This window comes from Ornithorhynchus anatinus, chromosome 1, assembly GCF_004115215.2.
Source record: "Ornithorhynchus anatinus isolate Pmale09 chromosome 1, mOrnAna1.pri.v4, whole genome shotgun sequence".
NCBI classification, from domain to species: domain Eukaryota; kingdom Metazoa; phylum Chordata; class Mammalia; order Monotremata; family Ornithorhynchidae; genus Ornithorhynchus; species Ornithorhynchus anatinus.
In genome coordinates this window covers 95,141-109,981 of record NC_041728.1, presented here as the reverse complement: position 1 = coordinate 109,981, position 14,841 = coordinate 95,141, and the positions used below count along the sequence as shown (strand labels likewise).

Here is a 14,841-nt window from a genome sequence, read left to right as displayed (position 1 = left end):
GTGCTATTGTGGGCTGAGCACTGCACTGGGCCCTTGAGAGAGTACAGTAATGTCAGTAGGTCCAGCCCCCACCCTCAAGGAGCTTACAGTCTAGGGGTAGAGCCAGTGGACCGTCACTGTCCGTGACAGTTACTCAGCAGCACTTCCTGATGAGAGAGAAGTCATTTTGGAATATCTTCTCTTGCTGTTACGGACATGCTCGTTGGTGACGCCGTTTTTGTTTGGGGATTTTCCAGGCCGTGTTCACGGACCTGGAGATTCTCGCTGCAATCTTTGCCAGTGCGATCCATGACGTGGATCATCCTGGTGTGTCAAACCAGTTCCTGATCAACACCAGTGAGTGCGGAAATGAGGGGGGACAGGGTGTGGTGGAGGGGCGGGGAGGCAGGGGTGCGGGATGCCCAGTTCGGGATGGCGGGAGGCTCCCTTCCCCATTCTGCCGGCCGCCCCTCAGACGCTTCGATCTATAACCCTGAAAAGTCAGTCAGTTAGCACTTACCATGTGCCAAGCACTTTGCTCAGCACTGGGGTGGATCCAATATCAACAGATTGCACATAGTCCTTCCCCCTCAGGGGCCTCACAGTTTGAGAAAGAGGAAGAGCAGGGGTCTAATCCCCGTTGGCAGAAGAGGAAAATGAGGCCCAGAGAGGTTAAGTAACTTGCCTAAGGTTGCCTAGCAGGCTAGTGGCGAAACCAAGACTCAAATCCAGATGTCCTGACTCCCAGTCCCAGTGCTCACCCCAGGACACACTTTACACTCTTATCACTTGGGCTTCTCCCTGCTCGGACACTGGGCTTTGTTCACTGCTGGACTGGTAGCCAGCTGGAATAATAATGACATTTACTGAGTCCCCTCTGAGGGCTGGGCTCTGTGTTAGACATCCTGGAAAACACAACAGAAGCTTTCTGCTCAGTGAACACATCTACCTATTGGATATATGTCTCTATTTGTATGCACACAGAAGCAGCGTGGCTTAGTGGAAAGACCCCGGGCTTGGGAGTCAGAGGTTGTGGGTTCCAATCCCAGCTCCGCTACTTGTCAGCTGAGTGACTTTGGGCAAGTCACTTAACTTCTCTGTGCCGCAGTGACCACATCTGTAAAATGGGGATCAAGGCTGTGAGCCCCAAGTGGGACAACCTAATAACCTTGTGTCTATCCCAGTGCTTAGATCAGTGCTTGGCACATAGTAAGCACTTAACAAACACCAACGTTATCATTGTTATTATTATTAGGTGTGTATATACACAACCACAGAGCTATTTACACACCCCAATAAAGTGTGAAGGATGTGCTTAATTCACTAAAAGGACATAAATATGTAAATAAATGCAAGAGGCAATTGAAGAGAATATAAGATTTGGGGTGAGGTTTTGGAGGGATTTGAGGTTGGACCCCAGAGGATGGGAGAAAGAAAGCGAAAGCACGAACATGTGTGTCCAGCTGGGGCGGAACGAGGAGCGTGAGCCTCCTCTTCCTCCATCATGGATGGGCTCTGCGGCCAGTTAGGTTGCTGGGGTCAGTGCTCACTGCTGACGGTCTGCTCTCGGATCCCGGTCCCTGACCTGGACTCAGAGGCTTCTAGGCCCACCTAGTCCTCCCAGAGCAGGAGGGCAAAAGCTTGGAAACTTGCCCCCAGTCAGGTACACATAAAGCTAGGCTCGCCAGCATTCTGCCTGGAGGCTACGGAGCCTGTAAGGTCTGCAGAGCCTGTGCGCCTGGGGCGGGTCCCGGTCCCGGCTCCAGCTGAGTTCGGTCAGGCTGCTCTGCTCCTCCAGGACAGGCTCAAAGCCCGAGACTGTCACTGCCTCCTCTTCCGCCCTGCTCCGCTGCCCCACGTCTCCCTGCTCGCTCTCTTCCCTTGGCCTGTGCCCATCTCAGACCTCGGGCTCTGTTCAGTGCTGGCCTGGTAGCCAGATTTTAGTGTTAGTATTCTCACCATTGCACTAGGATTACACTTTGGTTTTCACAAAGTCCTTCCCCATCGGCAGCGTGGCCTAATGGAGAGACCCGGGCCTGGGAGTCACTTCACTTCTCTGGTCCTCAGTTTCCTTATCTGTAAAATGGCAGGGGGGGAAACCTGTTTTCCCTCCTCCTTTGGCTGGAAGCCCCATGTGGGACAAGGACTGTGCCTGAATTGATTATCTTGTATTAACCCCAGTGCTTTGTCCAATGTTCCTTGTCTCATTTGCTTCTTGTGACTTTCTGTTCAGGTGGGTGAGCAGGTGAAAAACACCCCATTAAACTGATGAGGAAACTGAGGTGCAATAAAATTCAGAGACTTGCTCCAAGTCAGATGGCACAGCGGGTACCTGAACCCAGGAGTGCTGACCCCCCAGACCATACCAGCTTTCCTTACTCTGTTCCTGGCACCCTTTGCCCCGTCCGGCCCCCCTTCGCCAGTTCTTGCACCCAAGGCACTAGTGACTGGGCCCTCCTCATCACACTGTGGCCCCCAGCGCCTTGCAATTTTGGGTGGAGTGGCCATGGATACCTGAAGCCATAGGTCCCAGAGGGGAGTGCCCTTCTGGGCCCCCGGACGTCCTGATGGGGAGGGGACGGGCCCGGACAGGGCCAGGCAGGGCAGGGAAGGGCTGGGCTAGCTAACCTGGTTCTCTTGCAGACTCTGAACTTGCCCTGATGTACAATGATTCGTCAGTCCTGGAGAACCACCATTTGGCTGTGGGCTTTAAGCTGCTGCAAGAGGAAAATTGTGACATTTTTCAGAATCTGACCAAGAAGCAAAGACAATCACTAAGGAAAATGGTCATTGACATTGTAAGTGTGACACTGTCATTTTGTGACATCATCACTGATGTAAGTGTGGCTGTTGAAATCCCTTAGGAGGCACCAAAAAACAGACAACTCTGCTGTGGGTTCCTTGGGAGAGAGGTGGGGGCCGAAGCTTCAGGTGGGTAAGGGGGGACTTGAGTGGGCAGGACTGGTCTCAGGACCCAGGGTGACAGGAGAGTGTGGCCCCGGGTGGACAGAGCAGGGCAGATCCTGGGCCACAGGTGGGCAGCATGGAAGGGACCCTGGATGGAAAGGGCAAGTCTTGGGCCCTGGGTGGCAGGGAAGGTCCTGGGCCCCAAGTGTCAGTAGTGAACAGGTCCCGGGCATTGACACCATGCCCCACGTGGACAGATTTCAAAGCTGCTCTATGTGCTGGGGTCTTGGATGTGGGTTTTTTCTGTTTATATGGTTTTGGTTTGGGTTTTTTTTTTGTTTTTATGGTATTTATTAAGCGCTTACTATGTGTCATTCACCATTCTAAGCGCTGAGGTAGGTAGATACAAGCTAATGAAGTTGGACACCGTGCATGTCCCACATGAGCCTCACAGTCTTAATCCTGATTTTATAGATGAGGTAACTGAGGCACAGAGAAGTGAAGTGACCTGTCCAAGGTCACACAGCAGACAAGTGGCGGAGCCGTGACTAGAGCCCAGGTCCTTCTGACTCCCGGGCCCATTCTTTTTCCACTAGGCCATGCTGATGAGGCATTTCCTATGTTCATCTTAATCAATCAATGGTATTTATTGAGAATAAGGGAATAGCATAGGGAAGCTCCTTAGGCCTAGTGGCAAGAGCATGGGCTTGGGAGTCAGAGGTCATGTGTTCTAATCCTGGCTCCACCACTTCTCTGCTCTGTGACCTTGGGAAAGTCACTTCACTTCTCTGTGCCTCAGTTACCTCATCTGGAAAATGGGGATTAAGAGTGTGAGCCTAATGTAGGACAGGGACCGTATTCAACCTGATTATCTTGTATCTACCCCAGCGCTTGGAACAGTGCTTGGCACATAGTAAATGCTAAACAAATGCCATAATTATTAGTATTATTATTATTAAGTACTCACTAAGTGCAGAGCACTCTATTAAGGACTTGAGAGAGAATAATACAATAGAGTGGGTAGACATGTCCCCTGCTCACAAGAAGTTTTTTGTCTAGAAGGGGAGATGCACATTAAAATATATTGCAGATATGTACATAAGTGCTGTGTAGCTGAAGGTGGGGTGAATATCAAGTGATTAAACAGTACAGATCCAAGTGCACAGATGGTGCAGAAGGGGAAATGAGGGCTTGGTCGGAGAAGGCCTCTTAGGGGAGATATGATTTCAAAAAGGCTTTGAAGGTGGGGAGAGTGGTGGTCTGTTGTATATGAAGAGGGAGGGGTTGCCAGGCCAGAGGGAAGTCACGGGCAAGATGAGATTGAGGTACAGAGTAGGTTAGCCTTAGGGGCGTGAGGTGTGCCGACTGGGTTGTAGTAAGATATTAGTAAAGCAAAGTTGGCTGGGGAGAGCTGATTGAGTGCTTTGAAGTCGATGATGAGGAGTTTCTGTTGGATGCAGAGGTGGATCGGCAACGACTGGAGGTTCTTTAGGAGTCAGGAGAGATCTGGACTAAATGCTTTTTCGGAAATATGATCCAGGCAGCAGACTGAAGTGTGGACCACCAGAGTGGGGAGAGGCGGGAGGCAGGGAGGTCTGGGACAGAGGAGAGAAGGGGAGGGAGGGTGCGAGGGGCACAGGATGGCAGGAGGGGTAGCAGGCGGCTCCCACTGGAGGTTCTGTTATACCCAGGCCACCCCCGGGGAGCTGGTATCGTGAAGGGCTCCCGACCCCGTCCACACCCGGAGGGTATTAGCTCCTGCTTCTTCCACAAATGGGAGCGGCCTTGAGTTCAGCACTGGCTGGCCGCTTTCAGGACGCCATCCTTGGTACAATGACAACTCAGAGGTCGGTAGGCAATGCCAAGAGGGAGCAGGCAGCCTTTTGTCTTTGGACAGGCCTCCGCTCCGTGCATGTGACCTCTGCAAGTTTGTGGTGCTTTCCTCAATGACCCCCGACCTCTAGAAACGGGCGGGGACAGGAGAGGAGCAGCATGAGTCTCAGAACTTCTCCAGGAGCCGTACTGGGCATGGCTGGGTGGGTTGACTGGTTCCATGCTCCCATGTTCCCTTGGCAGAGCTGGAGGATCCCGGAGGCCTCCTCTCCCCTCCCCTGAGCGTGAGGGGCTCTGTCTCTGGACCGTTGTGTCATCCCGTCCAAGCAAGTCTGGAATCGTCCTCTGGCCTCGGTCCTCCGGTACTGGTATTACTGGCCGTGACACGACTCCTCTTACTGCCGCTACTAGTAGCATTTGTCACGCGCCTGCTTGGTGAGGTACATTGTATTAGGTGGTCAGGGAGCACGAATAACAAAGTGAGCCACGTTAATAATGTTGGTATTTGTTAAGCGCTTACTATGTGCCGAGCACTGTTCTAAGCGCTGGGGTAGACATAGGGGAATCAGGTTGTCCCTCGTGGGGCTCACAGTCTTAATCCCCATTTTACAGATGAGGGAACTGAGGCACAGAGAAGTTAAGTGACTTGCCCACAGTCACACAGCCGACAAGTGGCAGAGCTGGGATTCGAACTCATGAGCCCTGACTCCAAAGCCCATGCTCTTTCCACTGAGCCACGTTCCTTCATGCGCCCTGGTCTCGGTGCTGTTGGCCATTGTTCTTCCCAGTCTTGGGTTGCTGTTGGTATCAAGGCTCCCAGCTAGGGCACCCCACCCCAAACTGGCTCTCCTCCCTCCGCACAAACTGAGGCAGGGCATGTCCTTTCCCTCCAGGTGCTGGCCACAGACATGTCCAAACACATGAACCTTTTGGCTGACTTGAAAACGATGGTCGAGACTAAGAAGGTGACAAGCTCGGGCGTTCTCCTCCTGGATAACTACTCAGACCGGATTCAGGTAAGGCAGAGCCTGGAGCTGTCCCTGGGGGTCTGTTCTCGGACCCCGGTCAGCGCTCGGGACGGTTCTCCTCCCCCAGGGACTGCCAATTGACAGTGCGAGGTGGGGAAGCTCCTACTCCGCTGAGAGAAACCTTGAACTCAGTGGATTTCAGGAGGTTGTTTCACAGCTTTCCAGTTGTAAATGGGGGCAGAAATCTTCCGGTCTTCCAGGGCACGAGGGCAAAGGTCAGGGCCTTGGGCTCGCTCCATCCTCCGGGATCCTGAGGGAAGAGGTCTGACCTCCAGAATCCCAAGGGAGCGGGTCAGATCTCCGGGGCCCTGAGGGAGTGACAGATTTACAATTTTCATCATGCCCCTTTGGCTTCCATGCCCAACTTACTTTTTCTTGATGCACAAATACACACTCTCAACACCACCCTCTCCACCAAACTCAACTCCCTCACTCCCCTGTCCCTCCGCTGATCTCATGCCACTCACCTGGATCACCTCCACAGTTCACTTCCTCTGCTCCTGTGCATAAGCTGCGGAGCACTGCTGGTGGAAATCCAGATATCAGGCCGACCTGGCCCACCTCAAACTTACCCTCATCTGCTTTTTAGCTCTACTCTCTCTTCTGCCCAGCAACATTACTTCTCCATCAGTATTGACTCCCACGTCCGTGGCCAGCTGGTTCAGAGTTTTAAGCCAGCTGGTTCAGAGTTTTAACTCCCTCTGCAAACCCTCATCCCCCTACCTCCCCATCTCTTACCTCTAATGACCTGACCACGTATTTTATTGATAAAATTGAAACCATCAGGCACGATCTTCCCAGAATCTCTCTTGCTTCTCCAGTCCCTCCCTCCTCCTGCCCACCCTTTGACTCTCCCATCTTTCCCAGTAGTATCTCAAGAGGAGATCGCCTTCTTACTCTCAAAACCTACCACTTCTACCTGCTCCTCTGACCGTATCCCTTCACATCTTATTGAAACACTTGCCCCTTCCCTTCTTCCTTCCCTGATTGTCATCTTCAACCTTTCCAATGGCTCCTTCCCTACTGCTTTCAAACATGCTCCTGTCTCCCCGTCCTAAAAAAACCAAAAACCCTCATTTGATCCCAAGGCTCTGTCCGGTTATCACTCCATCTTTCTCCTATCGTTGTCTACTACAAAAGCTGGCTCTACCTCCTCTTCTCCAGTTCTCTCCTGGACCCCCTCCAGTTTGACTTCTGCCCTCTTCAGTCCACCAAAATGACCCTCTCTAAGATCAGTCAATCATATTTATTTTGTGCAGAGCAATGTACTAAGCACTTGGGCGAGTACAATATAACAATTTTCAGATACATTCCCTGCCTACAGTGAACTTACAGTCTAGAGGGGGAGGCAAACGTTAATAGCAGTAAACTGCAGATATGGATATAATTCACTTGTATTTATTGAGTGCTCACTGTGTGCCAGAGCACTGTACTCATGACTTGGGAGAGGACAACATTAAACAGACACATTCCCTGTCCACTAGCTAGGTCACCGGTGATCTTCTCCTTGCCAAATCCAATGGCCTCTACTCTATTTCTAATCCTCCTTGATCTCTCAGCTGCTTGTGTCCCTGTGGACCACTCCCTTCTCCTGGAAACAAACGTCAGCTTCACTGACACTGTCCTCTCCTAGTTCTTCTCTTATCTCTCTGGCCACTCCACATAAGTCTCTTTCACAGCTCCTTCTCTGCCTCACACCCCCTAACTGGCAGTCCCTTAAGGCTCAGTTCTGGGTCCCCTTCTATTCTCCATCTAAACCCATACCCTCAGAGAACTCATTCTTTTCCACAACTAAAAGTCTCTAAGTGGATGATTCCTAAATCTGCAGCTCCAGCCCTTGTGTCTCTCTTTCCCTGCAGTCTTGTATTTCCTCCTGCCTTCAGAACATCTCTATTTGGACATCCTGCTGACTCCTCAAACTAAACATGTCCAAAGCAGAACTCTCATCTTCCCACCTAAACCCTTTCCTCCCTCTGCTTTTCCTTTCGTTGCAGATAGCACCACAACCCTCTCTGTCTCACAAGTCCATAACCTTGGGATTATCCTCAACTCATGTCTCTGTTGCAACCCCCATATTCAGTTTGTCACCAAATCTTGTTGGTTCTACAGCCACAGAATCTCTAAAAATCCATCCTTTCCTCTCCATCCAAATTGTTGCTCTGCTTATCCGATCACTTAGCATATCCCACCTCGTCTACTGCTTCAGCCTTGTCACTGACCTCTTTGCCTCCTATTTCTCCCCACTCCAGTCCATACTTCACTCTACTGCCCGGATCATTTTTCTAAGAAACTGTTCAGTCCATGTCTCCCCACTCTTCAAGAACCTCCAGTGGTTTCCCATCCACCTCAATATCAAAACCCTTCAATGGGCAGGGACTGTCTCTATCTGTTGCCGATTTGTACATTCCAAGTACTTAGTACAGTGCTCTGTACATAGTAAGCGCTCAATAAATACTATTGAATGAATGAAAACAGAAACTCCTTACGATTACGATTGGTTTTAAAGCACTCAATCAGCTCTCCCCCTACTACCTTGCCTTCTTGGTTTCCTACTACAATCCGATCCACATACTCTGCTCCTTTAATGTCAACCTACTCGCTGTACCTCAAGCTCATCTTTTCTCATCTCCAGCCTCTTGTCCCCATCCTCCTTCCTCCTCCCTTAAACTCCCTCCTTCATATTTGACAGACCACCACTCTCCCCACCTTCAAACCCTTACTAAAATTGCATCTCCTCCAAGAGGCCTTCCCTGACTAAGCCCTCATTTCCCCTACTCCCTTTCCCTTAGGTGTCACCTATGCTCTTTAATCCGTACTCTTTAAGTACTTGTTTTCATCCCACCCTCAACCCCACAGCAGTTAGATTCTTTTCTGTAATTTATTTTAATGTTGTCTTCCCCTCTAGACTGTAAACTTCTTGTGGGTAGGGAACTGGTCTACTAACTCAATTGTATTGTACCTTCCCAATCATTCAATCAGTCATTCTTATTAATTGAGTGTTTACTATGTGCATAGCACTGTACTAAGTGTTTAGGAGAGCTCGTTGTGCACAGGGAATGTCTGTTTATTGTTCTCGTGTACTCTCCCAAGCCCTTAGTACAATGTTCTGCACACAGTAGGCATTCAATAAATACGATTGACTGACTGACAGTATAACAGAATTAGCAGACTCATTCTCTGCCCATAATGCGCTTACAGTCTAGAGGGGGAGACAGTCATTAAGCACATAATATAGTGCTCTGCCACAGTAAGCGCTCAGTAAATGCCACTGATTGATTGACGGATTGACCCTGAGCGAAGGCTGTGCATGCCGGTTTCAGGTCCTCCAGAACATGGTACACTGCGCAGATCTGAGCAACCCAACCAAACCCCTGCAGCTGTATCGGCAGTGGACAGACCGCATCATGGAAGAGTTTTTCCGGCAGGGAGACCGTGAGCGGGAGCGGGGCATGGAGATCAGCCCTATGTGTGACAAGCACAACGCGTCAGTGGAGAAGTCCCAGGTAATCCCCCTGACCTCCGGGTGGGGACTCGGCCGCCCATCACACAGAGCGGACCTACTGCCCTGTATGTGGGCTGCTCCTTCCCTCCCCTTCTCTTTCTCCCCTTTTCTGGCCTCCACTCTCCTCCCTTCCCTTCCTCCGAAAGAATGATCCTTGTTTCAGCAGTTGCTGGGCCGTTGTCGAAATCCAAAGTTGCACATGAGTCAGAGAATTCTGTCCTCGAAAGCATAGAAGCCAGAGTGATTCTCTCCCCTCATTCATGAGCATGCTGGGAAAGTCAAATCTGAGCAAAAATCCCCACCTTGGCCTACCTTGAGAGAGGCATTCCTAGCCTGAGGGTTATGGCTCCTCAGCACCAAGTATCACTCAGACCCTGCTTCCTGCTGACTGTTAAAACTGAGCCTAGATACTTTGGGAGGAGCTTAGCGAATGAGCAGCTCTTTCCCAGGATGTCGGGGATCCAGTCTGGGTTTTCCATGCTGGTAGTTTATCTTAATGTCTGTTTCCCCTGCTTAGACTCTAAAGTCTTTGTGGGTAGGGATTGGGTCTACCAACTCTATTGTATTGTACTCTCCCAAGCGCTTGGTACGGTGCTCTGCATGCAGAAAGCGCTCAATAAATACCGTTCTTGATTGTGGTGAACAGAGGGGGTTCAGGTGGCATTATTAATAATAATAATAATACTGGTAAGAAGAAGAAGAATAGTATTTGTTAACCACTTAGTATGGATCAAGCATGTGATGTTACTGGAGGTTTTCATCCGTAAATCCAAGCCGAAAGAGCCCCCAGTGTCACTGTAGGAGCACCTGGACCCCAGTCACCTTTCCCTGGATCCTAAAGCCCTCCAGATTTCTCAATCTTCTACCGTAGGGTTAGGGCATCTGACTCACTGCGCCCAAAGTCCCTCTTGGTGCTACTAAAGGCATCTCCCCAAAGCCTAGAGGTTACTGGGGACTAACCTGTCACCTCCTCCTCAGGACTGGCTGCAGAAAGCCCAAAGTTTACAGCGTTTCCACCCACGTCTCCCCAGGTCACGGGCCTTCCTGACATCTGGCGTTTTTCCCCCAGTCCTCACTGCAGGCAAACACCAAGATCTAAGATCTTTATAATATTTAATATATTTAAATTAAGGTAAAATCCCTGGACCTAGTATTCCCCCCCCCCCCCCAGTACCTTCTGTACTTTCCTGGACTTGGGTTCTCCCTCTCAGGGGCAGGAGACTTACTCCTCTGGAGTTCTAGCCACTGGACTACAAACCTACAGAGATTCTTCTCCTACACCTTCCTGTGCCCTGTTTCCTCCCAGGGTCCACAGCATGAGCTTTCCCTGTGTCCGCTCTCAGAAAAGTGAAGTGGCTTTCCCAAGGTCACACAGCGGACAAGTGGCAGAGTGAGATTAGAACCCTTGACCTTCTGACTCCCACTATGCCATCCTGGCTCCACCACTTGTCTGCTGTGTGACCTTCACTTCTCTGGGCCTCAGTTACCTCATCTGTGAAATGGGGATTGAGACTGTGAGTCCCACATGGGACAGGAACTGGCTCCCACCCAATTTGCTTTTATGCACCCCAGCGCTTAGTACAGTGCCTGGCACGTAGTAAGCGCTTAACAAATACCACAATTATTATTATTGTTGTTGTTATTAGTCTCTGTGCCTCAGTTACCCAGTCTGTAAAATGGGGATTAAGACTGTGAGCCTTATGTGGAACAGGGACAGTGTCCAACCCAATTGTGTCCAATCTTGTCTTTACCCCAGCACTTAGTATGATGCCTGCACGGAATAAGAGCTTAACAAATACCTCTGAAAAAAGAACAGTCTTAGTGTTTCCCAGAAGCCCAATCCAGGCACCTCCCTCATATCTCTGAGACCTCCAGGCACATCGTGCTGGGGCAGTTACCTTCTCCGAACCCAAGGGAGTTGACCACTCCAAACTGGTTTCCAGCGTTGTCGGGAACAAAGCTCTCTCTCACCTCAGAGTGTCTTCACTGCTGCCGGAACCTCTTAAACCTTGTCTTGCAATCGGTCAATCGTATTTACTGAACATTTACTGTACTAAGCACTTGGGAGAGTCCACTAGAACAGAGTTGGTAGATGTGTTCCCCGCCCACAAAGATCTGACAGTGACAGAGGCTGAACTTCCTGTTGGAGTCAGCAGGAGCTGACCCTCTCTTCTCAGCCAGAGCTGAGCCCGAGGCCATCCCCATCCCTTGAAGGCTGCCACAGGGACGAGCACTGTTTTGGGGTTCCCAAGGGATCTGAGAGATCCGGGCAGAGTACTCACTGGGTATAGCCTCAGTGTTCACTCCAGTAACCTTGCTGCCCCCTTTCCCAGCTAAAGCTCAACCCTCAGCATCAGCTCATTCCCTGCAGGTCTTACTTGCAAGCTGCTCCTCTTGCTGCTTGTCACCCCCTCAGTCATCGGATGTCTGCTGCTCTGAGGCCCAAGAACTGCCTGGGGAAAATTCTTAAAAATCCTCCCCCCATTTACTCTTTTCTCTCCTCTCTGCCCACCAGCCATGTGGGTGAGGGGCACCTCTACCAGAGTCTGGGGAGTGAAAAGGGCCTATCCAATCCATGTTCACCTTTCCAGTGCCAGCTACAACCCCAGGAGGGTCTCATCCTGACTCAGCCCCTTGGGCAGCCCCTTTTGCAGCCCCCCCACCCAACGATGTACACTTGGGAGTCAGGTTTCTCAGGGCTTTGATTCTGGGGCCCTTTTGTATTAACTGGTAGGGGCAATTGCACTTCAACTTCCACCGGCTCCCTGGGACAGGACCAGCCTTTTTTAAGTAAGCTGTTTTCCATCAGTTACAGGCTGCTATCATTAGCCTTCCATTTGTATAATTTCCCGCTCCCACCCCCCCAACTCCCCCTCCCACGCTCCTCTTTACCTGGACTATTTCCATGTCCCCCACATCTGTTATTTTCAGCCACTTCCTATCCAGGTCCAGCTCTATCCAGCACAGTCCAGCCCTGTCTGGCCTGGCTGCAGCCTCCGACTCCTAAACTGCTACGTAAGGCAGTTGGGGCTTACTGGACTCTTCTGAACCCAGTCACCTTGAATTTACCATAATCCTTCACAGCTTCCTGTGCCATCATTGCATTGACTTCTATCATCATTCCCTGACGGAGAATTGTAATGAATGCCATGGAGTCAGCTTCAGGCAGTCTCTTTGAGCAGGCTGTTTGCTTGAATGTTGCTAGACCAGTCTGGAGATCATCACCAACCCTATAAAGTCACTCTGCCTTGGCCAGCGGGTGCATTCCTGAACCGTGTCCCGCTCGGTTTGTCCCCAGAACTCTGCTTCCTCACGCTTTTCTTTTTGTATCTCCCACTCTCAAGTCGTCCCTCTACAATCCAGAGGTCTTGCCGCTGTATATGTTTTGGGCATACAGATTTGAGTTCTGCAACAATGATCACCTTTAGGAGGTCTGACCCCCAGGTACTAGCTGAGATACCTGTCTCCTGGCATCTTCCCAGGAGGGCATTTCTTTTCACTGCTAAGATGCTGGCTCTAGTCTAATCCACCTGCCCTTATTCTTCCATTCTGATTAGGCTGTCCTCTAGTGGAATCCCATTCATTCAGTCGATTGAATTCACTTGATTCATTCAATTCATTTATCAAGCGCTTACTGTGTGTAGAGCACTGTTCTAAGTGCTTGGGAGAGTACAGTATAACAATAAACAGACACATATCCTGCCCACAACGAGAAACCAGACCTCAAAAAGCTTTGTTAGCCAATTAAGAAAAATTATCTGTGCACTTGAAAAACCTTGAGGTTCCCCACTGGATGATGAACGTCTTTCGTGAAGGTAAAATTTTGCAGTTTCTCCCCGCCCCTAACCGTGCACCGCCCCCCTCCGGCTCTGTTGCCCCCAGTGATTGTTTGCGGTATAGTCGCTGACCTTCTCTTTGTCTCTGGAGAAATCAGAGCTTCCAACCTCCCTTTCCCCATTTCGGGAAGTCTGAAACTTTCACAAACCCCCAGGTCAGCGCCACATGATTCGCTCCTCGTCACTGGAGACTACATGTGACGTTCCCCTGGGGTTTTCAGCCCTAAATCCTAGCCTAAAGAACCCCTGGAATCACTGCAGCGGCACCTGGACCCCGGTCCACCTCCACGGGACCCTAAAGCCGTCCGGATTTCTCGTTCTTCTGCTGGGTTGGGGCATCCTACTCATTGCCCCCTAAGTCCCCTGTGCCCCTCTTGCTATTATGATTCTATGGCAGAAGGTGACTCATGGTGCTGTAGAGGTCATCGGGGACTAGCGTATCTAGGGCCTGGCTGCAGAAGCCTGCAGACAAAGTGCTCCCGCCCACGTCTCATTCATTCATTTATTCAGCCATTCGCTCATTCAGTCATTTATTGAGTGCTGACTGGGTGCAGAGCACTGCACTATGTGCTTGGGAGAGGTCACATGTCTCTCGGGCAGCCGCTGCTTCCCCACCACCACAGGCAGACACCAAGATCTGAGATCGTCACAATATTTAATATAGTCTTAATGAGGTAACAACCCAAACAAATCCAGTTTACACTGCCTCTCCCTGGATCTGTTACTTCTGTACAGGTGTCCTGAACTCCTCTTCTCCCTCTCAGGGCAGGAGCCTTCCTTCTCTGGAGTCCTGGGTCCTCCAAGGATCCTCTCCTATCCCTTCCCCTTGCCTTGGGTCCATCCAGGGTCCACAGCATGAGTTTTTCCTGTGTCCTGCTTTCCCAGACACACAGTTCATTCATTCAATCATATTTATAGAGCGCTTACTATATGCAGAGCACTGTACTAAGTGCTTGGAATGTACAATTCAGCAACAGATAGAGACAATCCCTGCCCAGTAACGATTCCTTTGTCCCAAGAAGGTCAAGGTTCTCCTTGTGCTGCCCAATCTGCCCCTCTTTTTCCTCCCCAATCCCTCCCTCTGATTGGTTGGGTTACTTTTTTTAATAGCATTTGTTAAGCACTTACTATGTGCCAGGCACTGTACTAAGCGATGGGATAGATACAAGCTAATTAGGTGGGGCACAGTCCATTTCCCACCTGGGACTCACAGTCTCAATCCCCATTTCACAGATGAGGTAACTGAGGCCCACAGAAGTGAAGTGACTTGCCCAAGGTCACACAGCAGACTAGTGGCAGAGACAGCTTTAGAACCCAGGTCCTTCTGACTCCCAGGCTCATGCTCTACTAGGCCACACTGCTTCTCCTTCAGGGAGGGGCACTCCTGGCTTCCTCCTCCCTCTCCCAAGTGTGGAAGTGGTTGTCACAGCTAAGTTCTGGGGTAGGTACAAGGTCATCAGGTCGGGCACCTTCCCTATCCGTCCTTGGGCTCACGGACTAAATAGGAGGAGAACAAGTGTTGAATCCCCATTTCACAGAGGAAACTGAAGCCCAGAAAAGTGAAGCGACGTGCCCAAGCTCACACAGCAGGCAAGTGGCAGAGGTGGGATTAGAACCCAGGTCCTCTGCCAGGCTCGTGCTCTTTCCACTTGGCCAAGCTACTTCTCCTGACCTTCACTGACTTTTTCACAGATAGAAGCAGCATGGCCTAGTGGAGAGAGCACAGTACAGGCCTGGGAGTCAGAGGACTTGGGTT

At 50.7% G+C, this 14,841-nt stretch overlaps 1 protein-coding gene across 2 annotated transcripts in view; it reads left to right on the top strand.

Moving 5' to 3' along the window:
- The window catches only part of PDE4D (phosphodiesterase 4D), a 95,432-nt gene that overhangs the window by 75,137 nt on the left and 5,454 nt on the right, over window positions 1-14,841 (top strand). For both annotated transcript variants that reach the window (XM_029058180.2, XM_029058172.2), the window contains exons 11-14: window positions 237-336; window positions 2,623-2,777; window positions 5,613-5,735; window positions 9,068-9,250. In XM_029058180.2, coding sequence (XP_028914013.1) covers window positions 237-336; window positions 2,623-2,777; window positions 5,613-5,735; window positions 9,068-9,250 — 561 coding nt within the window. The remainder of the gene's footprint in view (window positions 1-236; window positions 337-2,622; window positions 2,778-5,612; window positions 5,736-9,067; window positions 9,251-14,841) is intronic.